The sequence below is a fragment of the Pristis pectinata genome, chromosome 3 (assembly GCF_009764475.1).
Source record: "Pristis pectinata isolate sPriPec2 chromosome 3, sPriPec2.1.pri, whole genome shotgun sequence".
NCBI lineage: Eukaryota > Metazoa > Chordata > Chondrichthyes > Rhinopristiformes > Pristidae > Pristis > Pristis pectinata.
The window spans coordinates 131490120-131504991 of record NC_067407.1 but is presented as its reverse complement, the minus strand read 5'-3'; the positions used below and the strand labels follow the sequence as shown (position 1 = coordinate 131504991).

Genomic DNA, 14872 nt, shown 5'->3' with positions numbered 1-14872 from the left:
CCAGGACAGGCTGTTGCCTGGCCTGCTGAGTACTTAAAGTCATTGTTTTATTAAATTATTTTCACTTCATTTATTTTGATCTCAGTGAGATGGTGCTTGTTGGACACTGGGATTTACCAGCATTTGTTGCTTCCCAGACTACAGACACACAGTGATTACACTCAACTATCTAATGCTACATTCTGCATTCTGTTATTGCTTTCCCTTGTACTACCTCGATGTACTGATGGGATGAAATGATCTGTATGGATGGCATGCAAAACAAAGTTTTTCCACTATATCTCAGTAAATATGAGAATACTAAACTAATTTTGAACATCCCAGACTTCATCATTAATAGAAAGAGTTTCCTCTCCTTAAATGTGCAGATGGCTGTGGATAATGAGAAGAATTCCCTGGCCGCTCTCTCCAGCCTTTTATTCTTGGGAATCTGCATTGTGACATTTTCAGTCTCCAGTATTGCCTGACAGATGGATCTTGGGGACAGTCATGGGCTGCCTTTTACCTCTGTTGGCTCTTGATCCGTTTGCACTCCACCAACTCCAGCTGAGCCCCGATACAACAACAGCCAAGCACGAGAAAAGTCATGGAAAATGCCTTCAGTCTCCTGAAAATAAGAATCTACTGCCTTCATCAGCCTGGGGACATTCTGCAGTACAATTATAATCATAATAATGTGACATAACTTGGCATCAGAAGACAGCAGCAGTGCCTGAGGAACAGCAGCCAGGAAGCACAGAGCCCGAGAGCTATGAAGTACATGCAGAGGACAATAGGAGAGAGGAGGATAGGAGAGTGACAAAGGGTCTGAGGGGACGACATTCCTGCCCAACATCAAGCACTTCATCTTCCAGATCAGAGAGGGTGAAGGCGATGTCAGGACAGACAATAAGGAATTCCCTCAGAGTGACTCTTCTGAACATATTCTACATTCATTATCCACCATACAAACCAAGCCTCCCCACCACCAGGGCACACTAATAAACAGCTGAGAATGCCCAGATGACACATGACATTCCTTCACATGCTGCCTTCCAGAACCATGCGCACTGCTTATAACAATGAATTAAACCTTGTTCCAATTATTTATGTGGCTTGCTACAAAATCTGTACAGGGTCTCCCCGGTTTATAAATATCCTGACTTATGGAAATCTGACTTTCTTCCATGCATTTTTAAAAGTTTTTTTTCAAGTCAGTGATAAGAATAATGTTTCATGGTATTCATTAAAGGCTGGATACAGTAATATGTTGCATTAGTTTAATTATAGGTAGTGTTAGGGTGATTATTGAATGAAATGGAAGAATTACAGCGTGTGTGCAGAGTGATACGATATGGGTTACCAGAGAAAACAGACGTTTCTGACTTAAGGAGAAAATCGGCTTTTGGAGAGTTCCCAGGAATGGATTTCTAATGTTACCCGGGGACAGTGTATACTTCCTGATGAATGCATCTCACCTAAAGCACCCTGACCTCTGCACTAACCACATTTTCTCAGAACAGTATCATCCCGCAGGTGCTAACAGTGGACAAAAGCATTCTACAGTCGGTTCAAGTGGACAACATTGATGGTGGATATTCAGCTGGCACAGTGGCACAGCTAGGAGAGCTGCTGCCTCACAGCTCCAGTGTCTCAGGTTCAATCCTGACCTCTGGTGCTGTCCATGTGGAGTTTGCATGTTCTTCCTGTGACCATGTGGGTTTCCTCCGGGTGCTCCAGTTTCCTCCCACATCACAAAGACATGCGGGGGTTGGTAGGTTCATTGGCTGCTGTAAATTAGCCCGAGTATAGTGCAGATAGTAGAAGTGATGGGAACATGGGGAGAAAGGCTGCGGGGAAAATTAATGCCAGAGTGGGATTGCTCTGTGAGCCGGCATAGACATGATGAGCTGAATTACCTCCTCCTGTGTCATAGGAAATATGGAAATTCACAACTATAGCCAATGTAGGTAAGATTAATTGGTAATTGGTTTATTATTGTCACATGTACTGAGGCACAGTGAAAAACTTGGTTTTGCATGCCACCCATACACATCATTTCACAACGTCAGTACATCGAGGTAGTACAAGGGAAAAGCAATAATAGAATGCAGAATATAGTGCTACAGTTACAGAGAAAGTGCAGTGCAGGCAAACAATAAGGTGCAAGGCCATGACGAGGTAGATTGTGAGGTCAAGAGTCCATCTTATCACACAAGAGATCTGTTCAATAGTCTTACAACAGCAGGATAGAAGCTGTCCTTGAGCCTTGTAGTACAGAATGTGCTTTCAGGTTTTTGTATCTTCTGCCCGACGGGAGAAAAGAGAGAATGTCCGGGGTGGGATGGGTCTTTGATTATGTTGGCTGTCTTACCAAGGCAGCAAGAAGAGTAGACAGAGTCTATGGATGGGAGACACTTTATATTACATTGATCAAATGTGCATACAATGGGGAGGGAGATGCATTGAAGGATCAAGCTAATGAAGTCCACACGTGTTCACTGATAAGAAATCCCACATGGAAATCCAATTACCATTCATTTTAAGCCATTGAACCACTGACTATTCATCAGTGAAGGGGATGATGAAGTTTCAGAAGTAGAAGCAATGTCTGTTCACAATTAGACATCTCCACTGCATTGTCATATGAACCTTCTCAAGGAATAACTGTTATGATTTCAGTAGTGCCTGCAGCTTCTAATCCTGTGCATCAATTGTATATTTTGTCACAAAATGTAATCTTGCTCATAATCTTTGGCCTCAGCATAAGTACACAAACAACAGGGGAGTAGAATCCCAAAATGGGAATTAACTTCACATTGGAGGGCACGCTCATTAATTACTTGACAGCCATGACATCAATCCGACTAGTTCACACTTACACTGTATTGCAGTGAGACAATCCTTTGCATCCGAAAAAAATCTCTAACTGGTTAGTGACATTCAAGACTGACCTTGAGTGCATTGATCTGAAAAGTGTGACATTAGCAAGCTTGCTGGCAGGGCATCACAGGGTAGGTGGAAATGCCAACATATGCCAGACCACTGTGGCTTCTGTCTGCACACTGACAGGTGTTATGTACCCTAAAGGTGAACATATTTCAGTGTTGCTTGTATTTTAGAAATCATTTAGAAAATGTGAAATCAAGTAATATATAAACTGGAAATCATGACATTAAAGTTAAACACCCTCGTACCCTCATGGTGTCCCCTGTTGTTACTGGGAGGCCAATCCCTTTCCTCAAGTCCACACAAATATCCCTCATGACCTTTGAGAAGCTCCATCATGGAGACAACCCTCCCCGCCATCGAGGGCATCTTCAAGAGACGGTGCCTCAAGGTGGTGCCATCCATCATTAAGGACCCCCACCATACTGAACATGTCGTCTTCTCATCACTACCATCAGAGAGGAGGTACAGGAGCCTGAAGACCAACACTCAATGATTCAGAAGCAGCTCCTTCCCCTCCGCCATCAGTTTTCTGAATGGTCCATGAACCCGTGAACACTACCACATTATTCCTTTTTTTTGCACTATTTATTTTTGTAATGTATAAATTTTATGTCTTTGTACTGTACTGTTGCTGCAAATTTCACATCACACATCAGTGATAATAAATCTGATTCTGATTCTTGTCCCAGATGGGCTGGCTTCAGACTGTTGGTCCCAGTCAACTAAAGTTATAGTTAGTGATAGTCAGAAGAGAGAGATAAGAGGAACCATGCATTCCGAGTGGGACTACCTAGAGAGATAAGATGCATACGAATACTCAGAAACTCAATATTCAATAACTGAAGGCAGAGAGTCAAGTTTCAAAACAAATATTTCACTGAATTCTGATGAAGGGTCTTTGACCTGAAATGTTAACTGTTTCTCTTTCCACAGATGCTGCCTGACCGGATGAGTGTTTCATTTAGCTTTTAAGTTTCTTAAAACACTAATGCCCTGAGAATTATGGATTTTAAGTGCAGATAAAGATTCTTTTTTTAAAAAAAAGATAGACAAAGAGAACTAAAATGAAAAAGAAACACAAATAATGACAGGTAGAAACAACAGAAAGGTAGAAGTGAATTGAAAAATTGGAATTTCTCTGCACTGGACAAGAATGAAAGGGGGAGATTGAACACATCTTGGCCACACAGGGAGACATCTGACATGGTAAATAGAAGAGGATTTTGTTACACAGGAAGCTGAGTAACAAGTGCAGCTCACTCCACACAAAGACAGAAGTACAACCCATTAAAACCAGCTGCACAATCTCTCCAATTCCCTCACTAGCACCATCACCAGGCAGCACTAAATTCATCACAACTTAAAAACCAATTATCTTTGGACAAGGATGTGTCTGGGTTCAAAACTTGTCTTACAAGATCAGGTAATTCTAACGTCTTTATGGGAGACGTTATCTCAGTGGAAAACTATCGATCTTCTTGGTAGGTCTGCTGCCCAAGGTTATTATGGGTGCCGCAAGGTGATGTTCATGTTGATGAAAAACTGGGAAGCTCTGCCCTTACACAGCAAGTGTCGGTCACCAAAAGCAAACTCTAAACCCCACTTGAAATACATGTTAGTTTAGGTGATCGATACACAGCAATCAAAAGGGAGGTAATGTGGCTTCCTCCCAACTTTCCAAGCTTCTCCTTCAGCTGATTGATGGGCAGAACAGTGGCGCAGCAAGTGGAGCTGCCTCCAGTAACCCAGGTTCAATCCTGACCTCAGATGATGTTTGTGTAGAGCTTGCATGTTCTTCCTGTGAACGCATGGGTTTCCCCTGGTGCTCCGGTTTCCTCCTACATCACAAAGATATGTGGGTTGGTAGGTTAATCGGCTGTTGTAAATTGCCCTAGTGTGTAGTTGAGTTGTAGAATCTAGGGGGAGTTGATGAGAATGTAGGGAGAATAAAATGGGATTAATGCAGGATTAGCATAAATGCTGCTTGATGGCTGGCATGGACTCAAATGGGCAGAAGGGCCTGTTCCTATGCTGAATGACTCTATGATACCCATCACTCAGTGATAGACAAAGATAGTTCCATTCAAGATAGTTCCATTCAGGAGTCTCACTGGAGCTTTATCTGTTTCATCAGGTGGACTACTTGGGTAAAAAGCTAGCCTGGTCAGCGAGTAAGCAGAAGGGAAGGCTAAGATGGAATTAGAGGCAACCAGGGACTGTCATGAGGGTTTCATGCATTAATGGAGAGAGGGAGGGAGTCACACAGGAGATTAAAGGCCCAATCTTACCCTTCCTAGCCCTAGAAGTACAGTTTGCTGATTCCCCAACAGCTTTCCTTGCTACAGGGATATGGGTTAGAATTATCAGACCCCTACATTCCTCATCCAACACAAAACAATTGGATTTAAAATGGGAAAATCAGTAGGTAATGAAGCCACCATATTCAATGGTGGTGGTGATTAAGGGAGAGTTAAAAACTCCCCAGGGTTGACAACATGAGTCAGCCTCAGACCATCTCACATGGAAGAAATGAATGCCAGAGGCGGCAAGAGAGGTCAAATTCACAATGGCACCAAGAAGCCCAAGTCAATGGAGCCAAATGGAAGAGTGCACTGCCAAAGTCATGTCCAAGTTCAAGGAAGCTGGCACAATTAGAAGCCATCATGACAGTCCCTCAGAAAAAAAGTCATCAAGCCAATCGTCCTTATCAATAGAATAACCCTCCCTCCAATACAGACAAATAGAAGAAAAATCACTTATTTAGCAACCATTACACACCATTGTCAAAACACCTCACAGACAATAAAGTACTTTTGCAGCTTAGTCCATGTTGGAACCTAAGAAAGCACAGCAGCCAAACTGTGGAAGGCCCTACAAAAAGCAGACACTTTTTTTTTAAGTAACACTGATTGAGATACTTCAGTTAGTAGAGGGGTTCAGCTCCCCTCCCCTTCTTCATATGTACAATGGAATCGTTTTACGTGCACTTGAATTCCATCAATTATTCCATATTTTTCCATCAAATATTATTCCTTCAGACTACTTGTGGTATTTTGCTTTTCATTCCAATTGAGGGCTTTGCTTTTAAACCATTTGCAAATTTTCATTTTCATTATAATTCCCCCTGACTGGTACTAGAAGCATATTTGACCTTGAGATTTGTAGAACTTCACCAGAGAATAAAACACCTCAACTCAAGCCCTGTACATTTTTGACTTCTACAATCAGGATTATAAAGCCACACACCATACAGACAACATACAAGAAATATGAAAACCGTGAAAGTATTTTAATCCAAAGGAATATCTGAAAGGCACAATCACCCAACAAGTGACTAAGAATGTAAGCCACTCTGCTCTTTGAGCCTATTCCACCAGTCAAATGGAACTTCCTTGACCCAGCTTGGTTCCATAACTTTGCCTTAAAACTGAGATGTTTTCAAAAAACTCTCAAATATAACCCATTTCTACATTGCTCTGTCTGCCAAAACAAAAACCTGTGGTGCGTTCAGAATACCGAGCAGTAGCTGAAGTGAAGCACGAAACCAAACCCAGTCCATCAACAAGTACTGTATCTGCAATAATCATTTAATTTGCACCTTTCGTGCTTAAATATCTCTGGGATCTTCACACACTGAATTACTATTTTCTGGGACAGCATGATAAGGCAGCAGAAATTCAATCTGCCACAGAGACAAAGAAGTTTTTGTGCCAAATTCTTAGACAGGAAAACTAAATCCCAACTTTGTCCATCTATTTCTGGATTCTGTTTTGTTTATTTAGCTTCAAACGCTCAAACTGGATACTCAATATGGCAAACACCACCTGGGGGACCATGCTTTAACTTAGCACTAAATGGCACCTCACTTCCTGGTCGGAATAAAGATGACAGGGTCATTCACCCAGTAACCACAACTGATATCTGCACTGCTTTACATAAATGAGAATCAAAAAGCAAAACATTGCCAATGCTGGAAATATGAAATAAAAACAGAGGATGATGGAAATTCTCAGCAAATTAGGCAGCATCTGTAGAGAGAGAAACAGAGTAAACATTTCAGGTCAACACACAAAACAATGGAGGAACTCAGAGGGTCAGGCTGCATTTATCCAGCATTTTGCTCCAGATTCCAGCATCCACAATCTCTTGAGTCTAACACTTCAGGTCAATGACTTTGGAACTGGTTTTGCAGACATATGTATCTATCCTCCCGTCAATTCATTTCACAGAAACAAATGATCCTGCTGTTATCAGGAGATCTTGAAGCATTTTTGATCACAAATTCAGTTTGTTGCAGTTCACCAAGATCTTCCTTATATCTACTTTTTTGTTGTCAGTTGGACTGATTATTGCAGTCCAGTCATTAATCAGCCCAGTCACCTGCCTGAGACAGTGGTGTCAATATTCACTTTGTTACCCTACAGATAAATTGTGCACACAACTAATCTCTCTGGTTTCTATCTAAGTGCTTACCTGGCATGTTGCATTGCAATATCTTGCCAACTTGCACTGAGAACATCGCAGCAGAGATTCCTTCCTGTGAAGAGAAAAATATGTTACTAACCAAATGAAACAGATTTGCAAATGAACACAATTTAATGTTGTGCAACGCATCTAAAAGCCCATGGGTTTAAGGATCTTCGTCAGATATTTGCATCAGAGCTCTACTTGGGTATAAAAATTAGAACCTGGTCCAACCATGACCAATCCAAACCCAAGCCCGAGGACTCACAATCTTTTTTTGATACCTGACCCAAAAGCCAACATGGCAACCAAGATCTTAATTTGCATCACAAAACAGCAGCTGATGAGGATCTTCAAAAACACCCAATAAAGCAAACTGCTAAAATTGTACTTCAGGGTGAGGTTCCACAGCTACCTAAATTGGACTGGTCTCATTTGATACTCCTCCTCATACCCCTTCAGAGTCCAGTTTTAGTTCTGGTTGTTTTCTTATTAACACCAACAAGTCAACATCTGTGAACTAAGCTCAAGCCACAAATGTCATGTGGAAATGATGAGTGATTTCTGTTGATTGAAAAAATAATAGCAATAGCTATAACTTTCAAGTAGTATTGCCCTTCTCCATTTTACACTAAATCCATTCAGGGACCAAGGAGAATATCAAACTATCCAATGTGATCTTTCACTGAGGTGGGAGTAAATTAGTCGTATTAAAAAGCACCTCACTGAAACAGTTGGACATAGAACATTACAGCACAGCAGAGGCCCTTCGGCCCACAATGTTGTGCCTACCTTTTAACCCACTCTAAGATCAATCTAACCAATCCCTCCCACATAGCCCTCCATTTTTCTATCATTCATGTGCCTATCTAAGATTCTCTTAAGTGTCCCTAATGTATCTGCCTCTACCAGCACCCCTGGCAGTGCATTCCATGTACCCACCACTCTCTGTGTACAAAAACTTACCTCCAACATACCCCCTGTACTTTCCTCCAATCACCTTAAAATTATGCCTCCTCGTGTTAGCCATTTTGCCCTGGAAAAAAGTCTCTGGCTGTCCACTCAATCTATGCCTCTTATCATCTTGTACACCTTATTCAGGTCACCTTTCACCCTCCTTCTCTCCAAAAAGAAAAGCCCTAGCTTGCTCAACCAATCCTCATAAGACATGCTCTCCAATCCAGGCAACATCCTGGTAAATCTCTCTTGCACCCTTTCTAAAGCTTCCACATCCTTCCTATAATGAGGTGACCAGAACTGAACACAATATTCTAAGCGTGGGCTAACCAGGGTTTTATAGAGCTGCAACATTACCTCACGGCTCTTGAACTCAGTACCCCAACACGTCATATGCCTTCTAAACAACCCTACCAACTTGTGTGGCAACTTTGAGGGATCTATGGATTGGACCCCAAGATTCTTCTGTTCTTCCACACAGCAGTGGAATCTCGCCATTAACCTTGTATTTTGCCTTCAAATTTGACCTTTCAAAGTGAATCACTTCACACTTTTCCGTGTTGAACTTAATCTACACTTCTCAGCCCAGCTTTACATCTTATCAATGTCTCATTGTGACCCTCAACAACCTTCGACACTATCCACAACACAACCAACCTTTGTGTCAGCTGCAAACTTACTAACCCATCCTTCCACATCCTCATCCAAGTCACTTATATAAAAAAAATCACAAAGAGCTGGGGTGCCAGAACAGATCCCTGCGGAACACCACTGGTCACCAAGGTCAAGGAGTTGTGGTCACTGTGTCCAAAATGCTCACCCACCGAGAGATCTGACACCTGACCAGGTTCATTGCCCAGATCCAGAATGGCCTCTCCTCTAGTCAGCCTGTCTACATATTGTGTCAGGAATCCTTCCTGGACACACCTAACAAATTCCACCCCATCCAAACCTTTTGCACTAAGGAGGTGCCAATCAATATTAGGGAAGTTGAGATCACCCATGACAACAACCCTGTTATTATGGCACCTTCCCAAAATATGCCTCCCGATCTGTTCCTCAGTGTCTATAGAATTGGGGGGGTCTATAGAATACTCCCAATGGAGTGATTGCTACTTTCCTATTTCTGACCTCCACCCACACTGACTCAGTGGACGATCCCTCCAGGACATCTTCGCTTTCTACAGCTGTGATACTATCCCTGATTAGCAAAGCCACTCCCCCACCTCTTTTACCTCCGTCCCTGTCCCTTTTGAAACATCTAAACCCCGGAACATCCAGCAGCCATTCCTGCCCTTGCGACAGATTGGTGCAACAATAATTAGCAGATGTGATGTTAAGTTCTGCCATTTCACAAAACACCCATAAATGTATTGTACTTGAAAAATCTAACTTTGTTGTTTAAAAAAATTACCTGTGCTATTCTGTGCAAAACCTCGTATCATCATGATGGCTTAGTTACACAATACTGGGTCGGCTGCATCTAACTGCATAATATCATCCAAAATGGTATTGGTATATTATTGTCACTCATATTGAGGTACAGTGAAAAACTTGTCTTACGTACCGATCGCACAGTGCAGTTACATTGAGTCAGTACAGAGTTCATTGATGTAGTACAGGTAAAAACAGTAACAGTACAGAGTAAAGTGTCACAGTTACAGAGAAAGTGCAGTGCAATAAGGTGCAAGGTCACAACAAGGTAGATTGTGAGGTCAGAGTCCATCTCATCGTACAGCATAAGGGAACCATTCAATAGTCTTATCACAGTAGGATAGAAGCTGTCCTTGAGCCTGATGGTATGTGCCCTCAAGGCTCCTGTATCTTCTACCAGATGGAAGAGGAATGTTGTGGAGGCAAAAGAATTGTCAATGTTTCAGGTTGAAACCCAGCATCAGCCGATACAAGACTGGTCAAAACAATCTTTCCTTACAAGACTTTCTTTACAAGACTAACAATCTTTCCTTACAAGACTAACCGCCCATACCAGGTGTAAACTTAGTCCAGTCAACATATTTTAGAAAGGATGCAAAAGCCATTGTGTAGAGAGACTTACTAGAATGGTTCCAGGATGAGGGATTTAAACTATGAGATTAAGTTGGAGAAGTTGGGGTTGTTCTGGAAGGGAGGAATGTTAAGATGATATTTGATAAGATCTGTAGGTCATGACAGATTTTGGCATGGTAAATAGAGAGAAGCTGTTTACATTGACTTGAAAAAGGTGTACAAGATGATAAGAGGCATAGATCGAGCGGACAGACAAAGACTTTTCCCCAGGGCAAAAATGGCTAACATGAGGGGGCATAATTTTAAGGTGATTGGAGGAAGGTATAAGGGGGATGTCAGGGGTAAGTTTTTTTTTACACAGAGAGTGGTGGGTGCGTGGAATGCACTGCCGGCAGAGGTTGTGGGGGCAGATACATTAGAGACATTTAAGAGACTCTTAGATAACCACATGAATGATAGCAAAATGGAGGGCAATGTGGGAGGGAAGGGTTAGATAGATCTTAGAGCAGGATAAAATGTCAGCACAACATTGTGGGCTGAAGGGCCTGTACCGTGCTGTAATGTTCTATGTTTCAAAGGTCTCAAAGACCAGTGAACACATATTCAAATTGTTGAGCAAAAGACGGGCAGGGTTGGGGGATTTTGTTTTTGAACACAGAGTGTGAAAATCTGGAACGCACAGTCTGTAAGATTGGTAGAAAGCAAATCAATCAGTGCCTTCAGAATGGAATTGGATATGCACTCAAGAGCAGATAATCTACAGAGGTAAGGGGAAGAGCAGGGATAGATCTGAATGGATTGCTCTACTGAGAGCTGGCATAGACTCAATGGATTTAATGGCCTTCTTCTGAGCTGTGACAATTCTATGATTTTAAGATTCTTAGCCAACAATTCTTTCCACTTCCTTGAATTACAGCTCATGCTTTGGTTCAATTACCTCTGGAGCTGCCTCATCTGTCAAAAGCAACTTGTCAAGAAGATACACAAAGGAGTCAATTTGGCCCAGTAATTCTAGAAATAGATAAAAGCTGTCTCCCAATTCAATCCCTCACCTCCAACATGTAACCTGATGTCAGACACTAGAAGTCACCAAAAATAATGTTGTAGGGAGACGACTTCAGCTGACAAGTGGCAAGAAGTATTTGTGCTACATAAGTGCCAGGCATCTGCAACAAGAGAGAGTCTAACAACTTAACCTTGACATTGTGGCTTTACAGCACCAAGTGCACCACCATCATTGACCAGAAATTCAACTGTGCCAGCCTCATAAATCCCATCCCTACAGAGCAGGTCAGAGACTGGGTATCCTCCAGCAAGGTTCTCACCACCTGACACCCCAATGCCTTTCCACCATCAACAAGGATGAACTCAGCAGTACAAGGTACACGCTCCACTTGTCTGGATGAATGCAGCTCCAACAATACTCAGGAAGTTTAATACCGTCCAGGACAAAGCAGCCTGTTTGATTGGCACCCCATCAACCATGCTAAACATTCATTCCCTTCACCAGCAGTACACCCTGGCTGCAGTGTGTACCATCTACAAGTTGTACTGCAGTTAGGTTACTACAACAACACCACCACCTCCCACACGCAACCACTACCACCAAATCGGTCAAGGGCAGGAGGTGCATACGAGCACCATTGCCTCTAGGTTCCCCTCCAAGATGCACACCTGATTTGGAGATATCTCAACTTCATTGTCAATGTGCCTAGAACCTGGAACACCCCACCCAATAGCACTGGAAGTACCTTCACCAGAAGGACCACAGTTGTTCAAAGTGGCAGCTCACCACTACCTTCTCAAGGGCAATTAGGATAGTCAATAAATGCTGGCCTTGCCAGTGACAGACAAATCCCAAAAATATAAATAAAAGTCATGGTTGGGCATATTGGTTGTGCTATTAGATAAATGAAAAGATGATCTCTTAATTGTCCAATCTAACCCATTGTGACCCTTGCACTTTATTTGTCTACCTGCACTGCACTTTCTCTGGAACTGCAACATATATTCTATATTCTGTTTTCTTTTTAACTACGTTGATGTACTTACATATGGAATGATCTGTCTGGATGGCATGCAATCAAAAGCTTTTCACTGCATCTCAGTACATGTGACAATAATAAACCAATAAAGCAGAGGATTATATTAAAATTTGGAGAAATGAGTTCAAATCACACCAAGTAAGAAATTTAAATTCAGTTAATTTGGTAAATCTGGAATAAAAAGCTGGAATCACTAATGATGGCCACATTGTACAAACATAACTGGAATATTTATATCACTTTGAGATGAAAATCTGTTACCCAATAGCAATGCAGTCGATTCTTAACTGCTTGGTGAAATGCCCCATTCAGTTCCAGGGCAATTAGGACTGGGCAATAAAATGCTGGCCTTGCCAGCAATGCCCACATCCAGTGAAAGAACATAAAGTAATATCGGCCAAAGTCATTCACAGTGGGCCAGTAGTATAACCCTTCAAAGGGCAACAGGCTCACAAGGTAGCTGGAGGCAGATTAGGTGTCAGCCCTTGCAAAATTTCTTTGACCTTTTACTTCTGCTGGTCTGCTGACTCACTGCAGATGTCATTCCATTTGTGTTAAGGATGCTCAAAGTACAAGATATTCATGAAAATTCCTTTATTTCTAATATATCATTGCCACCTTGAAAGTAGGATACCCAAAACCAAGCACAGTATTTCAAATGTGGCCTCATAAAATAACTACACAAGCCAAAAATAAAAGTCAAATGCCCTTGAGATATATTCAGCACATTCATTATTTTCTGCTCCTTTTGTATGGTGTGTTTGCAATCTTCTCAAAATAGCAACCGCAACTTGATAAATCTCCATTTAATCATACACAGATGCCTTTGGTGACAGGTGACAGGTTTTGATACACCCAGATGCATAGTTCAGTGGTGGGAAACTCACCTTGGAGTCAGGAAGTCATGGGCCTCATGGCCCACTCCAAGATGACAAGAGCAAATGTTTCAATGTCAGAAGTGCTGCCTTTCAGATGAGAGAAGAAGCCAAGTCCTTTTGGTCAGGTCAGGCAGACTTACCAGATCCCAGAGTACTATGCAGAGATCATCAAGCAAGACTCAATGGTACACTGGCTAAATATTTATCAGTTAACGATATCATCAATACAGATTAATTGGTAAACTTCTTGCCATTGCTGGAACATTGCATAGCAGTAATTCTGCTTATGTGATTTCCCTGCAGAAGCAGAAGATGCTCCATAAAATGCAAACTCTTTATTACTTGGCAGCGTGCTGAAAGAGCTACAAATGCATGTTTAGTCTCTTTCTTGTTTAAATCATCAAGGGGGCACAAGCAGCAAAGTACAAATGTTAGAACAATTCGACTTGGGATTTATTTACTGACCTGAGGGCACAAAATATGGAAAAGCCTTTGCTTCTGAAGATCAGCAACAGCTGCCCCACATAAATCTCCACAGCCCAACTGCATTGATTTCTAAATTTCTGACCATTATGGGCTCGTGCTGCATACTGCAATGAGTTATTGAGTAGCTGTGCAATTGTGTAAAGAATTTATTGGCATTTGAAAATGGTTTAGCTAAAATTCAGGGTGATGTAGCACTCTGACCTTTGGATGAACGGTCAGGTGACCAGCTCTTAATGTGTTAATAAAACAATGGATTAAACATTCCACAATATTTTTCCCAGCTCCCAGGTTTTAGTCACTAATGAAAAATCTGAAGATAAACCTGCAACCTTTCATACTCAGGAGATTAATTCCCCAGTTCACCAGCAAGGGACTGAGGCCACTAGTGTTCAGTGGGCTAAGGTAGGTTTCCTCACCACATTGCTCCCACTGACTTTACAACTTGACTGCAGATAAAGAATACCCAATTGGAATATTTTAGATTCACATTATTTTCTACCTACTTATTTCCTTTTCCCAGAGCAACAACTAGTGGGAACATAGCTCTCCAGGTATCCGCCACACCCCCATATCCCACCAAGCAGTCATTCTTCTGGAAAGTGGCTAGTAGCTGGTTGTACATGAGGAGTGTCCCACATTCCGGTCCAGTCCAGGAGAAGGGGCCTCACTCATACCAACCCAATCCAGATCGAGCATGGCCCTGGAGTGCTGACAGAGAATGGAAAGCTTTGGGTGAAGTTCACCACTTCCCCAGTACAAACACCTCCTTCCCAACTGAAACCTGGCAACCCAGACCCTGTATGTGGTCAAGCCCAACACACAGCTGGACAGTAATTCACAGAGCCGCACATGTCAATGTGTTATGGGATACTGCTTTCAGATGCAATCTGTGAGCTTAGGTCTAAGTATTGGAAGGAAGTCTCTGAGGATTCCCTCAATAAAGCAGCTGAATCCCTTCAGTGCTGATGAACTTTGTTTTCAGTCAAGACAGATTAGAAAAAAAGAACAAGAAGCATAAAAAAGTAAAGGCAGTAAAATAAACATTGTCCATTATTCCTTGTGGAGGCTTTCCACCAATAAAAATGTAAACATATTAAACAATTA

At 42.0% G+C, this 14872-nt stretch overlaps 1 protein-coding gene across 1 annotated transcript in view; it reads right to left on the bottom strand.

Moving 5' to 3' along the window:
• The window catches only part of smyd3 (SET and MYND domain containing 3), a 750592-nt gene that overhangs the window by 581175 nt on the left and 154545 nt on the right, over window positions 1-14872 (bottom strand). Inside the window, exon 2 of the mRNA XM_052013009.1 lies at window positions 7405-7468. Coding sequence (XP_051868969.1) covers window positions 7405-7468 — 64 coding nt within the window. The remainder of the gene's footprint in view (window positions 1-7404; window positions 7469-14872) is intronic.